The sequence below is a fragment of the Rhinatrema bivittatum genome, chromosome 2 (assembly GCF_901001135.1).
Source record: "Rhinatrema bivittatum chromosome 2, aRhiBiv1.1, whole genome shotgun sequence".
Classification (NCBI taxonomy): domain Eukaryota; kingdom Metazoa; phylum Chordata; class Amphibia; order Gymnophiona; family Rhinatrematidae; genus Rhinatrema; species Rhinatrema bivittatum.
In genome coordinates, this window is record NC_042616.1 from 593819114 (window position 1) to 593839476 (window position 20363).

Consider the following 20363-nt stretch of genomic DNA (forward strand, 5'->3'; position numbering starts at 1 on the left):
ATATATGACTTCAAAAAAGCATTAGCTTAGCACAGGGGATCTGTGTTAGGGTTTGTAAGAGCTGAGCAGTTGGTGTGGATACGCTGTATTGTCTTTTTCTGACATTGTGTTTTTATGTTTCTAAATATAGAGAAATAGAAATTACATCCAGCCTATTTTTCCTCTTAGCCCACAAAAGAGAGAAAGAGGAACTGTAAGGAACTCATAAGCATTATAGTTAAGAAAGCAAGGAAAGAAAAAAGTAATTTATAGGATCGCCAATTATGAACACAATCTAGTTGATAAAGTGGGATTGCATCTATCCTGTTACACACTCTCCACAGTCTAATTGAAAGAAATCTTCCCATTAATGAAAGATCTAAATTACTATGGGTCAATAAATATATATGTAACCCCAGATATCTGATCAGGTAACGTAAAACAACTAGTGCCTAGAGCAATAATTTCCTGGTACATTATTAAGAATTGTTTCCTTCTAGTCTGAGCTACTAGAAAGACATCTGGAAAAACCCAAATTTTTGACCCAAGAAAGGAATATCTTTATGTCAGAAAAGCAAATTAAAATCAAATTCCGAAACATAGGACACCAGCAAATTAGCCCTGCTCACTTCTACCCCCTGCGGTTGTTCCAGACCCTGGGTTAGATTGAGACTATGCATTGTCAGTTCAGCTCCTAATGCTGCTTCCTCCATCCCACTATGCTTCTTCCCAGGTAAATAATTTATTTATTAAAAAATCTATGTGCTCCCTAAATCCACAGCTCTAGACGGCGTTCAGAACAAAACAGTCACAAAACAAATTGCATACAAGATAAGACACCAACAAATAGGCTGTCAAATACTGAAGCCTTTATTTTAATAACAGTGTTGCCAATAACATGAAAAGCAAACACATGCTGAAATTAAAACGTCTTAAGCATTTTCCAAAATGTCTTCATGCAGGTCACATGACACAAACTTTCTTAGTAGCAGGCCTAATTGACTCAACAGGCACCTTCAAGACTTCCGGGCAATATTTATAAGGTTTAACGTTATTGAATGGTGATTTGACCTTGCACATATGTCAGATAATGAAATTGTCACACCATGTTTGCCAACACTGGCAGCAGAATTTACACTTGCCCAAAGGGAACATTCTATGAGAGCAGCAGATAGGTAAAAATGAGCATATACATGTGTACGCAACCTCTGCTTGTGTAGTCTGTATTTTATAAAAGTAAAAAATACGTGCATATTTTCACTTTCACATGCATGCATGCATACGTACATACGTACATACGTGTGTAAAAAATAAAAGGTGGTCTAGGAGCATTCTAGGGTGGGTCCAACACTTACGCACTTACGCACATTTTCTGACTTACCTGAGTAATTTTACACCCCTGCTGGCGGAAGTGAAATTAAACATGTTTATTGTGTACTACTGACTGGGTGAGAGGTCTGGGTGAACTTCGGGGCAGGGCTTAATTTGTGGGGGGAATGGCCAGGAATGCAGTTCATCACTTCTTTTCAGGCTTAAGAGGTTGAGCAGCAGGGATGCTCTGCTCCCTGCCCTCCAGGCTGCAGGAAAGAGAAGGAGAGGGAGTGAGTCTGGAGCACACAGAGAACAGCTACGCTGCTCCCTAATCCCCTCCCCTCTTGTTCCCCTTCCGCCCTACTACTTCTCTTATATTGCAGGGAACATACTGAAGCAGGCACTACACAGTAAAGAACAGACACACAAAAAAAAGATTGGACTTGAAACTGTGAGCAGCAGTGCTAATTGTCAAACCTTCAACCCTGACCTGGCCGAATGGCCCTACTGCTCTCAACTTTCAGACGTGTGCTAAGTCAGCCCCTTTGTGTTCGGTACCGAGGGCTTAATTTCTGGCAGAATGACCCAAAATGGCATTCTGCCACTTTTTGTCTGGGACCCGAGAAAGTGGAGCAGAGCCAGCAGTGTATATCAATTCTGGTTCTACTGAGGAAACAGAATGGAGCCAGTAGTTGCATGGATTAATTATGGCCCCCAAGTGCTTGGAAGAAGCAGAGAAGAATAGAGAGTACTGGAGCTGGGCAGCCACATAGCTTTGATTTTTGTGCAATTTTCTAGCACAATTTTGGAGACTGCGGGGGACAGCAACCATTGACCAAAGTGAAAAAAACCCCCCAAAACAAAAGACACAGAGTGAATGCCTGTCAGCCCCACTGCTTCTGCCCTCCTGGGTGTGTTGGCTTCATGCTTAACATGCCTTCATCTTAGGCCCTACCACCTCTGCTGCTCGTGACCACACCGGTTGAGGGTGAAAGGGCCAAGAAAGTGAATGAAAGGATGTGGGATAGGGGGAGTAGAGTGACGGGATCGGAAGGAGGGAAAGGAGAGTGGGTGATGGGAAGTGGGGTGGCAAAAGAGTGAGTGAAGGGATCGGAGAGGCTATAGATTATGTGGGACAAAGGGGGGAAGTGTGGGGAACAAAGGTGCTGTAGGTGTAGAGATTCGAAGAACTATGAAATGTGAATGAGGTGATCAAAGCAGGGGACAGTCTGCGAGTGAAGTGACTGGAGGGAGGGTTTAAAAAGTGAAGGAGAGGAGGAGAGAGGACTGGGTATGTTTGGGGAGGAAGAGAGTGAAGAGGGCATGTGGCATTGCTCCCTTCTTTCTGTCCCCAAGGTGGCAAAGAGCAGGCCATGCTTTTGAATTCCAGATTCAACAGCCCCTGCACAAGCAGACTGAGGACAGCGGACAGTGCACATCAGACTGCTGCTCCTGTCCCCCAAGGAGAGAGAGGAGGAGAGTTGCTGGAGAGGGTGATTTTCTAGGAAAAGGAGGGGCTGAAGGATCACCACAGATAGGGAATTAGACTTAGGGGCTTTAGGAAAAGTGGGGGGAGGAGGAACAAGATCCACTGAGGATTTTATGAAGGGTGGAGCTGGATCACCAGGACAGAGAATCCCTTATCCCCAGCCATCTTTTTCCTACCAATGGTCATCGAGCATGTTAAGCGTGTAAAGAACGTATTCGGCTATGTATGTATGTGAGAGAGAGAATTCACACCTGGTCACACATGATCCCGTCACTGCCCATCTCATCCCCGTTCACATTTCCACTTCCTTTTTGTCTACAAATTAAGCCCTGACTGGGGAAAGTTCAGGCTGAAGCACCAGGAAGGTGTCAATGACCTGGAGAGTGACTGGGAGAACTGGTGGACTAATTGGTTAAACTGGTAATTTTCTTGATGTACACGTTTTAAAATTAGCCGACTTAAGTGCGTAAATCCCTATATACAAGAGTAAGTTCTACTTTACTTTCATGTGTAAAATATACGGTGTATATTTTTAAAATAGGTAGGCAAAATATGCGTGTTCAATGCACTAAAATACTCATTTTCAATGCATCGCATGTATTCATGCATAAGCCTACATATGTGTGTAATGTTGAGGGGTAAAGATATGCATGTTTTATAGAATGCACATATATCATATACACAGGTTATAAAATACTATGCAAACCTATGTGCGACCTGTGATAAACAGGGCCAAATTTAATACTGGAGCACCCATCCCCATCCCCATGAGCTAGAGACTCAGAACACTCCCCACCCGGCCAGATCCTTCCCTCTCCCCGTGTCCCATCCTGACCTCAGAGTTGCAGGCCGCAACTGCTCCTGACCTCACAGCAACAACACCAACAAAATTCAGCACTGAGCCTGTGAGCCCTTCTTCTCCGACAGGCCCTGCAATGGCCCCACCCCTATCATAGGTTTCCATGGTAATTGGAAGCCTGTGTGGACGTAGGGGGTGTGGCCAACTCAGGACCTTTCAGCATGGGAGGGTTTGCAGGCTCAGTGCTGAATTTTGCTGGTGCAGCTGCTGCTGTGGGGTCAAAAAGACATGTGGGTGATCTGAAAGAAATTCTAAACCAATATTTAAGACTTCATCCAGGAGCCAACAAGACTATTACTGACCCAGGAGGGCACTGCATGCTAAATATCTTGGCAGAGCTCTGTGCTTTTCAAAAAAGCATTAAACTGAGAAAAAGAAGGATACATGGAATAAAAGGGTTTGCTTATTGAATATATGTGCGTGTGCTTGCGTTTGTAGATTGTGGATATTAAATCTGTGAGCCAGGCAGTAGTGGAAATGGTACAGAAGTACAAAATTCCTTCTGACAAAATAATCGCTTTTGTTACCTACAACACAAAGCAAATATGGCCAAAACCTCTGGACAAATTCTAAAAGCCCCATTTTCTAAGTGCAGTGCACAGGACAAGCATTATACATCTGCTTAACTTGATGGAAAATATTTGGAGAAAAGCATTTGGAAAACTGAATGAACTAGTCATTGCTGAGAAAGGTATGTTTGCTGCCTGCCCTGCCTGCAAAGCATAAGTCCAGCAATCAATCATAGAAGGAGAAAGGGAAAGCGATGAGAATTCCACCATCACTGGAAATCACATGATGGAACAGCTGGCTTGAAGCCGTCCGTTTCCATTGAAATCACGTGCAGGATTAGGTGAATTTTTTGAGAATGAGTGTAAGCAAAGTTGCAGTTCATATGTTGAAACTGTAGTAACATTTATGTAAATCAACAGAAGTAAAAGCAGATGTTGCAGTAATAGAAGTGTTTGCACCAAGGATAATGGCAGATCTCACTGCTTAAGTTACGATAAGCCAAAGCAGAGTGATGACTTGGCTGATCTAGGCAGCTGGGCAAAGTCATTAAGTGACACAACTGACAACATGCCAGCTAAGTCATTAAGTGGCACAACTGACAACATGCCAGCTCAAACAGCTTTTGAAGAACATAATGCTAAAATCGAAACCTGCCTGTCTGGCTCCCAGTGGGTCTGTCAGCCGCCACAAATTTTTTGAAGCATGCAGGGCTTTTGATCTCAGTCAAGCGAAACAACTCACCCTAGAAGTGATAAATATGTTTGAGTCTATTCCCATGTTTGAGGACTATACCTTGGTAAAAGCTTTGTTTTCTAGGTACAGCAGAGCAGTTACCAAAATGAAGTGCTTTGATATTGTGGAATTTTGGTGCAACCAGAAAGATCACTTTCCATATTGGGCTGGAATAGCTCTGAGATATTTACTGGCTACTGTGAACTATGTGGGTTGTGAAAAAGATCCTTTTCTTTGTATAAAGATGTCCTGAGAGATGACAGCCACTCAATCAAAACTAATGCAAAGAAGTACAACTTGTCACAAACTGTGGCAAGCTGCAACATGAAAGAAAAATGAGAATTTTGCACAGTAGTAATCTTCGATAAAAGTTTTGCAAGAGATTTTTTTCTTCTAGCAGAGATGGCAGACACAGAATACAAAGTGACAACTTGCACTTCTAACCGAAGATGTGCGGAGAGATTGCCACCTGTGAGAAGTTTCTTTTCTAACAAAGAAATACCGAGTGATCACAGATATGGCAATTTGTAACATAAAAGTAAATGTATATTTTGCACCATATAACAAGTTTTAATATATAAGAAACAATTAAAAACTTAAGTTGAAGAGCATATGCAAATTAAATGTCAGTGGGTTGTTTTGTGGGTTTTTGTTTTTTTTGCAATTTATTGCTTTTTCTGTGCACCTGTCTGACTTTTAATGGGAATTGCCATCACAAAACCTTAACCTCTAGTCAATAAAGGCAGCTCCTATCTATTAATATAAGAGTGGGGAGGCATTATCCTGGGCCTCTTATTGAAGTAATATATCCTCCTAATCAAATCCCACACATCTGACTGGACCCCCACCCCAACCTATTCCTCCTTCCCCCCCCCCCCCCACACACACATATCTTTTGCTGCTGCCACTGAGCTGAACTTATTTATTTATTGATGGCGATTTTTTTATTACCTTGTCTATGGTCGATTTGAGGTGATTTAAAAATGCAGACCAAAAATCATTCAAATAGATAAATAAATAAAATAACCGCATAGATACAATAAAATAAAATAACCGCATCTCAATCCCTTCTAAGAACATAGTTAAAATAAACGTCATGACACCTACCAAACTATCTCAAATCTTTCTCTGAAGGTTAATGGGTAGTATTCCCATCTCTGTCTATGGCTTACCCACAGCTCAGTTCCCCTTCCAGGGTATCAGTTTCACCTTCATTTCCACAATATACTTGTTACAGTGATCTCCCTTCCCTCAATTAATGCTCTTCCTCCTATCTCCCTCCCAGGGAAGGCCCTTTTCTATGCTCTTTCTAATTATGCTTCTCCTATCTCTGGGACCATCAATGGCTCTTTTCACACTGATTGTTACTAATGCCTGGATGCCTAATTTATTAGTTTATCTTACAGATAAGAGAGTCCTGATCACTTTGCGGCCCAGTTAAGTTGAGCATTAAAAAACTGTGCACTGGTTTCCAGCACACATTTTTAACACTGAGTTTACATTTTTTTTTAACTCCCAATGCAGTAAGCTAATATTATGCAACTGCATCAGGAGTTTAAAAAAAAAAAGAGCGAAAACTGTAAAATATGCAATTCGCATCAGCCAAACACACATTTTAACTGAAAAAAGTGGGAGGTGGCATCCCGAAAAGCGGAGCTACACACTGTTCTCCAGGCGCCTGTCCTTTATGCAGGTAAACGGCAGCAGCAGCAGCTGCTGCTACTTACCCAGCTAAGTACCAAACTATCTGGCTATCTGGCAGGTGTGAGCTGCTTTCACTTAGCCAGATAATCCAGCTACCTGGAGGCGAACCATGCCAGATACCCAGATAAGTACTGACTTATCTGGCTATGTGAAAGCAGCTCACACCGGCCAGATAGCCAGGTAGATCGGTACCTATTCGGAGGAGCCAGAGGAGCAGCGGCAGGAGGAGGCAGTGGTAGTGGTGAGGCAGTTCGCGTTGGCAGTGCTAGAGGGTGGTCGAGTGCTCCCTGGCAGAGTGGTGAGAGGCTGTGCAGGACCAAGGAAGCAGAGGAAGAGGAGCCGTTGCTGCCCTGGGGCAGGAAGTCATCTCTGCTACCGAAGGGGCATCCAGAGTTGGCAGGCCAGGCTCAGCAGCTCCTTGGACAAGGAGAACTTGGCCTGTGCTGATAAGGCCCTTTGACATCCCCTCTCGCCCCCATTGCACCCTTGTTATCTTTCTCCTCTGAGCCATCCTGCGGTCAGCAAAGCCTGAAAGAAAACATGGCAGAAGTGGCTTTATCTTTCTCACTGACGTTTCTTTATACCTGTCAAGGACACTGACTTATCCTTCTATCTGGCGAGTTTTGCTACTGCTGCCTAGCCAAATAAGTCAGTACTTATCCGACTATCTATCATGGGTGTTGCCACTACTTAGTCAGATAAGTACTTATGCAGCGATTTATAAACAATGATTTATTTTAGCAATTACTTGTTGCACTTGTGTCCCAATAGGGTACACAATCTGTACATCATCAAAATAGAGAATGATACTGGAAACCCTCCTCATGTAAAATCTCACTAACTGGCTAAATATAAAGATTGAAAGGTAAGGTCTTTCATTTGTGATTACCCATAGCTACCCACTGGGGGCGAGCCTTACGTTAGATGTGAATCCTACGGTATAGCACAGCATTATGAAAAAGGAAGCTGAGCCAATAGAAGATAAGCCAGTCTCCTCCTGATGGCTAGTTCCGAGAGGGTGAGTTCTGAGGGTCGGCGTGATGGAGTGGAACAGGATGGGTCTCTGGGCCTTGACTGGAGAAAGATCAGAGGAAGGACATTGGATGGATGGGCCTTGAAAGGGGAGACCGAAAATGGGAGCACTGAATGGATGGGCCTTGACTTCATCTAAGGGGGGGGGGGGGTTGCTTTAACACTGGGCCACTTAATGTGAGCAGGTCACATCTGCTGTTGAAATAAATAGCCTGGCTGTGGTACAATGGCCTTAGTTTAGTGTGATTATTTTTGTATAGCCATAGCCTGCATATCATTAAATAAGAAAATAGCACATACATAGAGGACTTAACATGCACATTAAAATCTGCAGTTATCCTTAGTTAATACATGGGCATTAAAGTCTTAATCTGAGAGTGACCTGCAGCACACGTTAAAAATGCTTTGTGGGCATCCACACTTTGTCTGACATGCTAAGAGAAAAAGTAGCCCCAAAGGTCTTCTGGAATCTGTTCTCTGCCGTAACAATAAAGTAATGATCTAAAACCAGACTAAATCCATGTATTTCTTTAAATACCGTTGAAGATTTTTCTCACTGTAAATGTGGCTGGTGATGTGAGGTCGTTTGAGGACACTGATAAAGTTGTGATAAGATAATGAAGTGTTCTATACTTGTTGGAAGCTGAAAACTTCATTGTGAATCTGTACCCCCAGCCATTAACTAAACAATCAGCGAATTGTTTTCTTGTTAGTTTAGGTGGGGAGGACAACTCTCAAACACCTGCGTGCTGTGGCATATATGTGCGATTGTGGCAGACCATAGTTTTACCACAGTATTTTATAACCTGTGCATATCACATATGCGCATATTATAAAATCTGTGTATTTTTAGTCCACAACATAAGGGCATATGTAGGCCAATGTGTGAATACATGTAATACATTGAAACCATGTATTTCAATACATTGATTACGGATACTTAATCCACCTATTTAAAAAATATGAGCACATATATTTTATGTGCAAAAATAAAATAGGACTTACTCATGTAAGTCAGGATTTGCACATGAAAATTGGTGCATTTTAAAACATGCGTTTGTAAGTGAAATTACCAGTTTAACCAATTAGTCCACTAGTTTGCCCAATTCTTCTCCATGTCATTGAGACCTTCATGGTTCTTCAGCCTGAACTCCTCCTGGTTCACCAAGACCTCCCACTCAGTCACTAGTACATAATAAACATGTTTAATATCACTTACGTCAGATAATTAGCAGGTGCAAAAATGCACAAGTTGGAAAAGATAACAATTGCATAATTTTTGGCCCCATTCAGGAACGCCCTTAGACTGCCCCATTGTACCTGCATATATGTGTGTGCCAAAGTGAAAATATGTGCGTATTTTGGACTTTTATAAAATAGAGAATACGTGAGTAGAGGCTCCTTTTCTGCATGTAACGTTTGGAAAATTCTCCTTTATAGTACCTTATAGCTTGGGGTGCTAGTGGTTCTTTCACAAATGTCTTCGTATTTTGTGAGCTTCTGAATTCCTCTGTTTTGGAGGAACAGCCTGATGTTCTTGAATGTGGAATTATCACCTTCAAGAACAGTTTCTGTATGTGAGAACCTGAGAACATCAGACGAACCACAGACAAGGAATTGTCTTCTAGTGGTCCTAGTAAGGTGTGGTGTTGACTTTTAACACCACACCTTACTTAATGTAAGGAGGATGTCCATGGAAATCAGTTCATGTAGAAGATGCAGTAGCATGAAATGAATTTCAGACCAAGGTTCTGTGCTGCTGTCCCACTGTGAAACTTACTGTAGCTCTCTCCCTACAGACGACTTTGCTGAGGAAGAGGAGGAGCAATCCTTTGGTTACAAGAGGTTTGGTAAGTAACATGAAACCCCACTTTTTTTGAGTTTATAACCATTCAGATATTATGTTGCAAATCAGAAGAACCATTGCTGGTAGCAGTGATAAGGTCCTTTAGAGGAACTGTACAGATGCGAATTTTGTGCTAAGAAAACACAGATTGAGGAACTACATAAATGTGTCTAAGATACAGCGGCTGTTTACAGACATGATTCTGGACCTACTTTTTGCCAGATTTTGTACTGTGTATATAATCAAGTTATCTATCTATATCAATATATATCTATACCTATACCTAAATATCTATATGTATTAATAAATAAATATATATTTATTTATTTATTTATTTTTAGCTTTTATATACCGGAAGTTCCTGTATACAATACATATCACTCCGGTTCACATTTAACTGAGTTAACTATCGCCGGGGAGGCGATTTACAAGGAACATGTTGAAAAAATGAACGGGTAATCTATAATAAGGTACAATCTATTATAAAACAACTGGGATCAACTTAGAGAACAACTGGGAAATATAAAACTGAAGCAATATAGACACTACATTATAGACACTGTAACCGAAGCAGCATAGACACTGTTAAATAGACACTACATTGTTGCTGAAAGACAATAAGTGTGGATTGATTTTTCTTGCTTTTAGCTCTCTGGAAAAGCTTGCCGGAAGAGCCAAGTCTTGAGTTTCACTTTAAAAGTGGTGTGGCACGGCTCAAGGCGGAGGTCCGGTGGTAGGGAGTTCCAGAGGGACGGGCCCGCTGTGGATAGAGCACGTCTCCTCAGGGTGGATTTTGCAGGTCGGGTGATCATTCTGTTCTGATAAGCATATATAGATGCATATATAGATATGTTCTTGGAAGGAATAGACCTAATGACAAAATTTGGAAGTAACTTATTCTTCCTATTCTTAGGAGATACCTACATATAGTATTATTTTAGCTTTATCTTTTATCTTTCTTAAAATTTCTTAATCACCTAATAGGATGATATACAACGGTAAAAGATTCATAATAAAATACTCAAAACATAGAACCACAAAACATACGGAACTAAAATTGATGCAGACACATAAGACATAGATAATAAAATAAATAAAATGTATAAATACATAAAACATCAGAAGATTGCGGATAAGCCTACTAAGTATTATTTCCAAGAGAGTAATCTTTGCTAGAAACAAAACAAACCCTGTAACTGAATTGTGACCATAGAATGAAGGAACATAAGTAAAGGGGAGCCAAGTTACGGCTTTCCTACTTCACAGCATGAATTTTCTCTTGATGATTTATTTTGTCCAGTCTCCCCTGCAGGGAAGTCTTTTCATTAATCCTCTCACATTTCAGAAAACAAGCTGGCAGATCTACAATACTTACCAAAAAACAAGCCCCATGAAACTAAAACTTTAGCTAAACAAATCATATGACCGAATACACTTTCATGTGGAGGCCGATATTCAGAAGCCATGTAGAGGGATAACTGAAAAGTTACCATCTAAACAGCAAAGTGGCCATATTAGAAGCCATGTGCAGCTAGAATTTAGCCACATAATTTGGAGGTGGTCCGAGGGTGGGTGGGAGGCATTTTGGGGTGGGCCAGAATTAGCCGCTTAATTTAGGTGGCTAACTCTGCTCACGCCATAGGGCTGTCCTAAGTTAGCCAATATTCATCTGCAGAGCGGCTAGTTAAGTTAGCCGGGTATCCTGATACTGGTCTCTAAGATCTATTGCATCTTCTTTAATATGTGCCACAAAATAAACTGCTAAAACTAAACAGCAAAACACTGTTCAAATTTCCATGTCTTTACGTAAGAGGGAACACTGCACAGTAAGTTTCCTAATCAGTATTGCTCATCTTCTTCAAGGACATAGTGTAATAACACTAGTACATATGCATCTGTTTGTTATCCACTGGGAGTACTGTCTAGTTTCATACAAATTCCATTTTTTTTACTGGAATAAACTGAAATCTCTTGGCTGGTTCAGGGATCTATCTGCTGATGAGTAGCAGATCCAGGTCATGTCTTGAAAGCTGGACTCCTGTTTGTCTTACTTCATTGTCTCTAAGGCTGTTGTAAAAGGGTCACTTATGCAACTTGAAGGCAGATTCGGAATTGGGCTGATGCAACCTCAGTCTGATACAATAATATAATTTAATGAGCCAGGAACTTATTGAAAAGATTTTTAGTTAGTGTACATTGTCTGCAGAGGAACTTAATGAGGAGATGTATTTTTGTTATTTATATTGTAATACCGGAATAAACCCCTCAGAGCTGTAATATATACAGTATATAAAAGAAATTGACGTTGACATTGACAAATTGACAAAGTATTGCCCAACTAGATTTCCCAGTATGTAAAGCCCTCTGTGCATACACATGCAGTGACTGGAAAGTGTGCAGTGACTGGAAAGATATGAATTGTCCGCTTAAGAGTCTTGAGGGGAACTCTGTTCCCAGCCGAAAGAATTCTAATGTTGTAACTCACACCCCACTTCAGGGCAATATAGAGGCAACTCCTGTTAGAGGCCCAGAGAGACGTGGTCTACATTTCTTTACAATATGTCAGGAGAGAACAGACTGGTATGCAACAGTGAAATATACTAAAGTTGTAATAAAATATAATAAGGTTGCTTAGAGGCATTGATTAAAAAATAATTCAGGGTCCCAACTGGCTTATAAGAGAATACTGCAGGCTAAGAGTGCAGCCTATGTGCTTTTTTTATTCCCATATACACAGAATGGGAGAAAAGTCTTAGTAAATCTGGCACAAAGTCTGCTAGGCAAACTTATGTAGAGATACATAGATATAAACGGCAGAAAAAGACCAGATGGCCCATCAAGTCTACCCTGCAACCTTGATTTGAAATTGAATCTCAGACCTATAGTCTGGGTCCTTTCATTGTCTCTAGGGTTTTAATTGAAACTGTTAATCCTATGCTTCTTTGCTTCTGCTCCTTAGGGGGTCCACAGATTCTAACCCATTCCCTATTGATGTCCTATCCTGTTAACTTTATTGTAATTTCTCCTTTTTACTTCCCCCTTATTGTTATTGCTCGTTCATCAGACATTTCTATTACATAAAAGGTACTGTACAAGGCAAGCAAATTTGGAAAGCTGCCCTTTATTTTTTTTTTTTGTGTGTGTGTTTGGAAGACTCAAAGTGAATTTTTCTTCTTATATAACTTTCATGAAGGTACAGAATGCAAATTTCCCCAGGCCCTGGCTGATTTGTGGCACTTCAGGGCCCTGCTGCTGAGAATGAGGCACAGGGATTGCTGGATATTACTTCTTCTGGGAGAAAATGGAAAAAAATAAGCAAAATATTACATAATTTTCTTTAGCTGACAGCTTATGAATGACTGCTGGGAAGTTACAGCATGATGCCATACTGTGTCTTTTGCCAAGATGAAAATACTATTTTTCCCCTTGGCTTTTCTGATTATTGTACATTTCTGCCTTGCATTTATAGAACTGCATGAGAAACAAAGTTTAATTTAAAAATGCAAATTAATGTAATCCTTTCATTATGTAACTATCAACAGCTGAAAACACAGTACTAGAGTGAATGACAGCCGATAAAGACCAACATAGCCAGGCAATCTGTCCAAGTGAGATTCATCCACTTTGGGAAGATACTCATATAAATTACCATAAGCAACCCATTACCAACACGGGTCCTTCTCCCAAGTATTTTGCCTGACCTTTCGACCCCTTTTTCTACCACTGCCCTCCATGACTGACCCAAGTATACCCAAAATCTGCCACAATGATGCCATCGTCACCTTTGCCTCCTTATAAACCAATATATAAGCTGACACCCAGGCCCCCTTCTCTGTATTATTAATTAAGTTTTATAATAATTCCCGCAGCCACCAAAGTTACTGGGGGGATTCATCATTCCGCGATGATTAGAGTAGAATGATGATGCGCAAAAAAAAAAAAAAGGGGTGTGGGTGATAGTGTGCAGCCGGCCGTATCGAGGCAGTGTGTTTTCACCCGCCACGGTTGTGGCCGTGCCGAATACTATTGTCCCCATAGCGCCCTGAAAAAGGTGGTGTTATTTCTGGCGCTACTGCCAGCGATAATGTCTAAAACATTATCACCCGCAGCGCTACCAGAAACAATTATTTTTTCCTCACCCAAACCCTGCCCTAACTCCGTCCCTTTCCCTAATTTAAATCTAACTGCCGCGATACGGTAGTCATTGCGTATGGTAAGGCCTAACGCATGTGATAAGGCCACATCGCGTTTTGATGAATAACCCCCCTTGGTGAGGTTGTTATAAGAAATCCAGCCTTCCCATGCTCATTGAAGTTCAGGTTTTAGCCATGGTCTCTCTATATAAGTTACCCCAGCCTTCTTGGAAATGCAGTGCAGTTGTATCACTGCTTTTTAGGTTTGTAACCACCATGATGTGCAGATTACCCCAATATTTTCCTGGATGCCTGATGCAAAAATACCACTGCTGTTTAGGGATGTGACCACTGTATTGACCACAGGACACCCCAGTGCTTCATCATCATCCTCTGTATTGACCACTGTATTGACCACAGGATACCCCAGTGCTTCATCATCATCCTCTGTATTGACCACTGTATTGACCACAGGATACCCCAGTGCATCATCATCATCCTCTTTTCTCCAGCAATAGTAATTAAACACTGTGATAACCCATCATAAAATACGAATCATTAAAGCATGTAAATTGCAATAAAAAGCAGTTGGCAGAGAAGTTATGTAGCTTTTCTGAATATGTTAATATATATGGATTATGAGTTATATGGATCATTTATCAAACATTAACCAAGAATTTAAAGAAGGCATCAAACTGAGTCATATACATTTTCCTTACTTGTCTCTGCAGTGCAGGAAACATTTCTAATGTCTACATAGGTAGCCACCTGAGCACCAGTGATCATCAGATGGCATGGTTTGAGATAACGGCCAAGGCCAAGTGAAGTCACTTGAAAGTCTGAGTCTTGAATTTCAAAATTAATAATTTTTATAAAGTGGAAAATACCGCAAATAAGCATAAGTAGGGTAGGAAGATATAGATGGTGGAGGAACAATGAGCTAAATTGTAGAAAGGCTGATCATGGTGCCCATCGATATGTTATCCACGTAACTTTACTGCTGGTCCTGATGAGGAGCAAGTCTGGAGATCTCGAGTTTTAGGGCTTTCAGCACAGCACGAGAGTTCAGGGTCAAGTAAGGGGCTTGCAGGATGAAGAACCAGAGGGGTCCTGAAGACCTCAATATCAACTGGGCAAATTGGTGGATTAATTGGAAAACTGGAAAAACTGTTTTTTCCCTCGCTTGCACATGTTTCGAGATCTATCTGCATAGGCACATAAAAGTCGCTAAAGCCCTAGTGAAAGTATGTGCTGAAGATTTACTTAAGCCACTGCTTAAGATTACGCACACACATATGCACAGGAGGGGTATTTTAAATAGTACATGCGTACTTGCGCGTATGCTATAAAATTGTATCATATCTCCTCTGTGTGCTGATACAAACGTATATGTGTGCACGTGCGCCCCCTTTAAAATTAGCCAGTTACAGCAATAGTGCAACAACAAAGTTGCCCCCAAGGCCAAAGTATCTTGCATTAAGGCATGAAAAGCCTTCTCCTCTCCTGTGCCAACCTGCACAAATCAGGGTACACTTTCAAAGTTTGGCACAAAAAGCAACGTTGATATTTCTAAAATAAGCAGATATAACTTTACTCAAATCTGACTTGGTGAAGAAAGGTACAAGCAATGTGGCCCGCTCAATAACTTAGACCTCACATATTTCCAAGAACTGAGTCAAGTTGGACTTTGTTGAAGAAGTAGCAACTTGAGCATTTGAAAAAATAGGAGGAGTAGCCTCTGGGGATATATGTATGCATTCTAATAAGTATTTCTTAAAAGTTACTAAAGGTAATTCCCCATAATTTTAGGAAAGTTCAGAATTTGAATTTTGAGATGCCTTGGTGTTTTCCACTTCAATTCTCCGGGAGAGAACCCCTCGTTCCTGAATCAAACTGGCTGAATATCCTGTAATTTCTCAATTTCTTGTTTGATGGTAACAAACTTATTTTCATGCTCAGTCAGTGGGGAAATCCTGCTTGGAAACTTGTGGTTCAAGCTTTAGAATGAAAGAGTTCAACTTAAGAGTAGAGGCAACAAGAACTTGACCAAACTTTGCAATCAGTTCCCAAAGAAAATCCAAATTTATAGCTGTTGGCTTATGCAACTGCTGAGATCAGGGGCGGCTCAAGGCAATCTGATGCCTGAGGCAAGAGATGAGTGTTGTGGTTATGAGGTGTTGGAGTGGATTCTTGGGTACTGCGGTGATGGCTACTCCCAATGGGAGGAGCCCCGTGAAGAACCACAGTACTAGGCTAGACTCTATACACACAGACACAGAGAAGTAGTATTTATTGTACAGCTTGATGGTACTGCCCGGGGCGGACAGCAGTGAAGGTAGTCCAGTGAAGTAGTCCAGGGGTCCTCAGCAGAGGAGACCAGTATCACATTTGAGTAGGTGATAGGCAGCGCGGCATAGCAGGGACAGGTCCCGGATGTAAACCCTGAGCACTGAAGCTAAAGGTGAGACAGACTGATGTAGTACTCACTGAGCTGAAGCTGTGTTGTAGAAGGTCCTGGCAGGCAGAAGTTGTTCAGTGGCAGGCACCAGATTAAGGAGAGCAGGCCCTCGAGGAGCAAGTACCTGGTATCCCAGGATAGGTACCTGAAATAGAGTAGAAGGGCCCCCGAGGAGTGGGTCCCAAGGTTAGTGAAGAATACCTCGAAGGGCAGAGAGAGCTTCCTGCGGCAGCTGGAAGCGGCAGAGCAGCTTAGACCGGAAGCAATCCAATCCTTGCTAACTCAGTTTGTTAGCAAACGAAGGTCAGGCTAAATACCAGGATGTGATGATGTCACTTGGAGGGGACGCCCCGAGGTTCCCGCCATGATGTGGATATAGACTTGGGTGGCATGCGTGCGTGCACCCTAGGAAGCCTTCAGAAAAATCATGGTGAACACCATCGCCATTGCCGATCCAGGGTCGCCAGAGAGAGTGGCATGAAGACGTGGCAGCAGCCATCTTCCCAAGGCTTGAGGAGAGAGAAGGAAGAAAGGTGAGGCACAGAGGTTGAAGCCATATGAGACCGATGGATGCAACAATGAGATGGTGTCCGCCCACCCCAAAAGGCAAAGCACAGTTCAAATCATCGAGAGGGTCATGGGAGGCAGAGCGTCCCCTTAGAGTCTGGCCCTTCCAGTGATTGGAAATGCTACGGAAACCAGTTAAGGGATAGAAATCAGAGTGTGGTGGTAAATGAAGTTCACTCTGAAGAAAGAAAGCTAATGAGTGGAGTACCTCAAGGATCTATCCTGGAGCTGGTTGTGACCATATCTTTGTAAGCAATATGCAGAGGCATTAGGAGAAAATATTTGTCTTTTTGCAGATGATATTAAAATCTGCAACAGAGTGGACATGCCTTAGGGAGCAGACGGTATGAAAAGCAATTGAAAAAAGTTCAAGGAATGGTCAATTACTTGGCAGCTTAGTTTCAATATTAAAAAAAATGTAGAGTTGTGACTTTTGAAATCAGAAATCTAAAGGAGTGACACGAAATGGGGGGATGAGTTACTAATGTCCAAAGATCAGGACAGATCTTTAGTCAGGGTCCGTTTAATATTTATGTCTGCCCATTAGGCCATTTGTTACAGAAATTAAATATACAGTACTAGCTATATGTGGATGATATTCAATTTCTTGTTTCATTAAAAGTAACACGAGACATTAACGCTAACATCTGATTGTGGGGCCACTGTTGAAAGGGTTCAGGCTCCTAATTTTTGGAGTTAGGCTCCTAAGTTGGGCTTTTTGAAAATGTATTTGGACTAGGTGCCTAGGCTGCTAAATTTAGGACCCTAAAAAGTAAGTGGCTACAGGGTGGAGTTAGGAAGGGGAAAAAAAGTTAGGTGCTCAGCACCATACCTGGGAACTCTCTGTAGTAACTTTGGTGCAACATTTCTGCATGGGGGTAGCCTGCATGGAGCAGCAGCTACAACCCTAAGAACCTTGCTGAGCAGAATGAATGGACCATTTTGGGCTTCATATGCCATCATTTACCATGTTAGACTTCTAAATTTATGTGAATTTTCAACTAAAAACTGCTTAGACCAGGGGTGGGCAATTCCGATCCTCGAGGGCTGCAAACCAGTCGGGTTTTCAGGATACCCCTAATGAATATGCATGAAATAGATTTGCATACAACTGAGGCAGTGTGTATGCAGGACTCTCTCATGCATATTCATTAAGTATATCCTGAAAACCCGACTGGTTTGCAGCCCTCGAGGACCGGAATTGCCCACCCCTGGCTTAGACTAATCAGACATCTAAAACCATTTGTAAATAAACATGATTTGATTATAATAATTCATTCACATAGTACAAGAAGAATGGATTATTACACTGCATTTCTAATTGGATTACCAGAGAAATGCCTGTATTGTATTCAACTGGTGCAGAATGTGGTATGGTTCCCACTACTGGCGCCATAGCCTAATGTGGGCAAGTTCCTTCAATTGCAGTACTACCTTAAAAAATAAACAGTAGGGCCAGTTTGCTCAACGGCAGTGCTTTGCAACACCAGACAAGAGACCATGGGTTAGCTAGGGCTAAGGATGCTGTGAAAGCAGTGTTTGTAGCCATCACACAACATTAACACTTAGGGGTATTGGGTGGGCTACTGGGATGCGTTTGGGTGCGCTATTCTAATATTAAATGGATATTTTGTTGGCTAGTTTAAGGCTTAGCCTCCCCAATGAAAGTTTGGTTTAAATTGTTTCCAGTTTGATATATTGTACTTTTGATGGATTAACTGTTTTATGTTGTCTCCGGAGCCAATTTTCTCCTAACTCTCTGTCTTTCTCCACTCTCAATCCACTCAGTCCACTGAAGGCCCGGGTTGCAGGGGTTCTATCCGGTGGGGGGAGGGATCCCATCTCCGGGGCCCTAGGCTTACAGGAGTGGGGAATAACACACAGTCTCTCAGTTCCGTTAGGTTTTCTTTCTCTACAGTATTCTCTCTTAGGTTTCCCTTGCCTTAGGGCACCTTGTGTTCTGAATGAAGATGCTGGACACTCTGGTAGGCTGTTCCAAAATAAATTATAGTGACCAAATATACTTCAAGTCCAGTCAGCAACCAAACCTTCAATCAATGTTCACAAAAACAAATTCCCAAAAAGTTGTGTCTGATGGCTTTGAACCTGCAGGATCCTTTTTGGTAGCAAGCACTAGGAAAATCACCCAGCCCTCCAGGTAAATCACCCAGCCCTCCAGGTGAATCACCCAGTCCTCCAGGTGAATCACCCAGCCCTCCAGGTGAATCACCCAGTCCTCCAGGTGAATCACCCAGCCCTCCAGGTAAATCACCCAGTCCTCCAGGTAAATCACCCAGCCCTCCAGGTGAATCACCCAGCCTTCCAGGTGAATCACCCAGCCCTCCAGGTAAATCACCCAGTCCTCCAGGTGAATCACCCAGCCCTCCAGGTAAATCACCCAGCCCTCCAGGTGAATCACCCAGCCCTCCAGGTGAATCACCCAGTCCTCCAGGTAAATCACCCAGTCCTCCAGGTGAATCACCCAGCCCTCCAGGTGAATCACCCAGCCCTCCAGGTGAATCACCCAGTCCTCCAGGTGAATCACCCAGCCTTCCAGGTGAATCACCCAGCCCTCCAGGTGAATCACCCAGCCCTCCAGGTGAATCACCCAGTCCTCCAGGTAAATCACCCAGCCCTCCAGGTGAATCACCCAGCCCTCCAGGTGAATCACCCAGCCTTCCAGGTAAATCACCCAGCCCTCCAGGTGGTAGAAAGTGGGCTCCTAGTGTGGGCTGACTCTTATGTTCCTGGGGTAGAGAGTCCCTTAAGCTGCAAAAACCTCTTTCTCCTTCTCCTGGGCAAGAACTGATGGCAAAAATTCCTTCCCACAAAACTGAAATGAAACTCTCTGCTAAAATACTTCTCTGTCAGATCACTGCTGTCCCTCCTTAGCTGAGCAGGAAGGAATTACAGCACCTTATCTTGACCTCCCTTGACCGCTTACCTTGTGGGGCGTCCTGGGTCCGGGACTGACTTGGTGGGATCCCCCTCTTGGGCAGATTCCATCGGTCCTCATGTTCTTGGTGCCTGGTGCCTCTATCTGGGGAAAAAGGTGTTAGTGGGTGGGATTTCCCTCCCTTCACCCCAGAAAAACAAATGGGACTGTGAACAAGGCTGGCAGTATGTACAAATATATACAGGTTTATTAGACTATATAAGTATGTACTTGCTAATAGGATGTCAAAAAGCACACTTATCTACTCATGGTTAATAGTCTCAGGCCACACAAATATATACATTTCTACAAGGGAGCAAGAACATTTAATATTTGGCAATTTGGGGTTGTTGGCCCCCACAGTATACCACCGTATAGAATAGACCTCTTCTGTTCCCACTTAATCAACTATTATTATTATCCTCTCCCCTTTATCCCAAGTCTCACCCATGTGAAAAGATGCAACTGGGCTGGTGGACAGTGTTGGCCTGGGGTAGTCCATTGTATCTAAACCGCTGCCATCTCCTCAGTGCCACTTCCGCTCTGTTGAAAGGTCTGTGCCAATGCTGGAGTCCATGCCCTCCTGGGGACCCGACTGTTTTTCAGTACATTTTTCTCACAAATCCCTCTCTCAGAATTCTCCAATGTAGGGTTTTTCTAGTCATAGTTCTGTAATTTAGTATTTTGCTATCCTTTGATTTAAAGTGATATTTCATTGCAAGTTACCAACAGTAGTCCGGGGGGGGGGGGGGGGGGGGGGGGCTGTGACATACAAATCCCCTACCCGAATCCCTGACTTATCTATTCA

The 20363-nt window shown here is 42.5% G+C and overlaps 1 protein-coding gene across 1 annotated transcript in view; it reads left to right on the forward strand.

Moving 5' to 3' along the window:
• The window catches only part of COLEC12 (collectin subfamily member 12), a 351931-nt gene that overhangs the window by 26077 nt on the left and 305491 nt on the right, over positions 1-20363 (forward strand). The window contains 1 exon segment of the mRNA XM_029591098.1: positions 9416-9466. Coding sequence (XP_029446958.1) covers positions 9416-9466 — 51 coding nt within the window.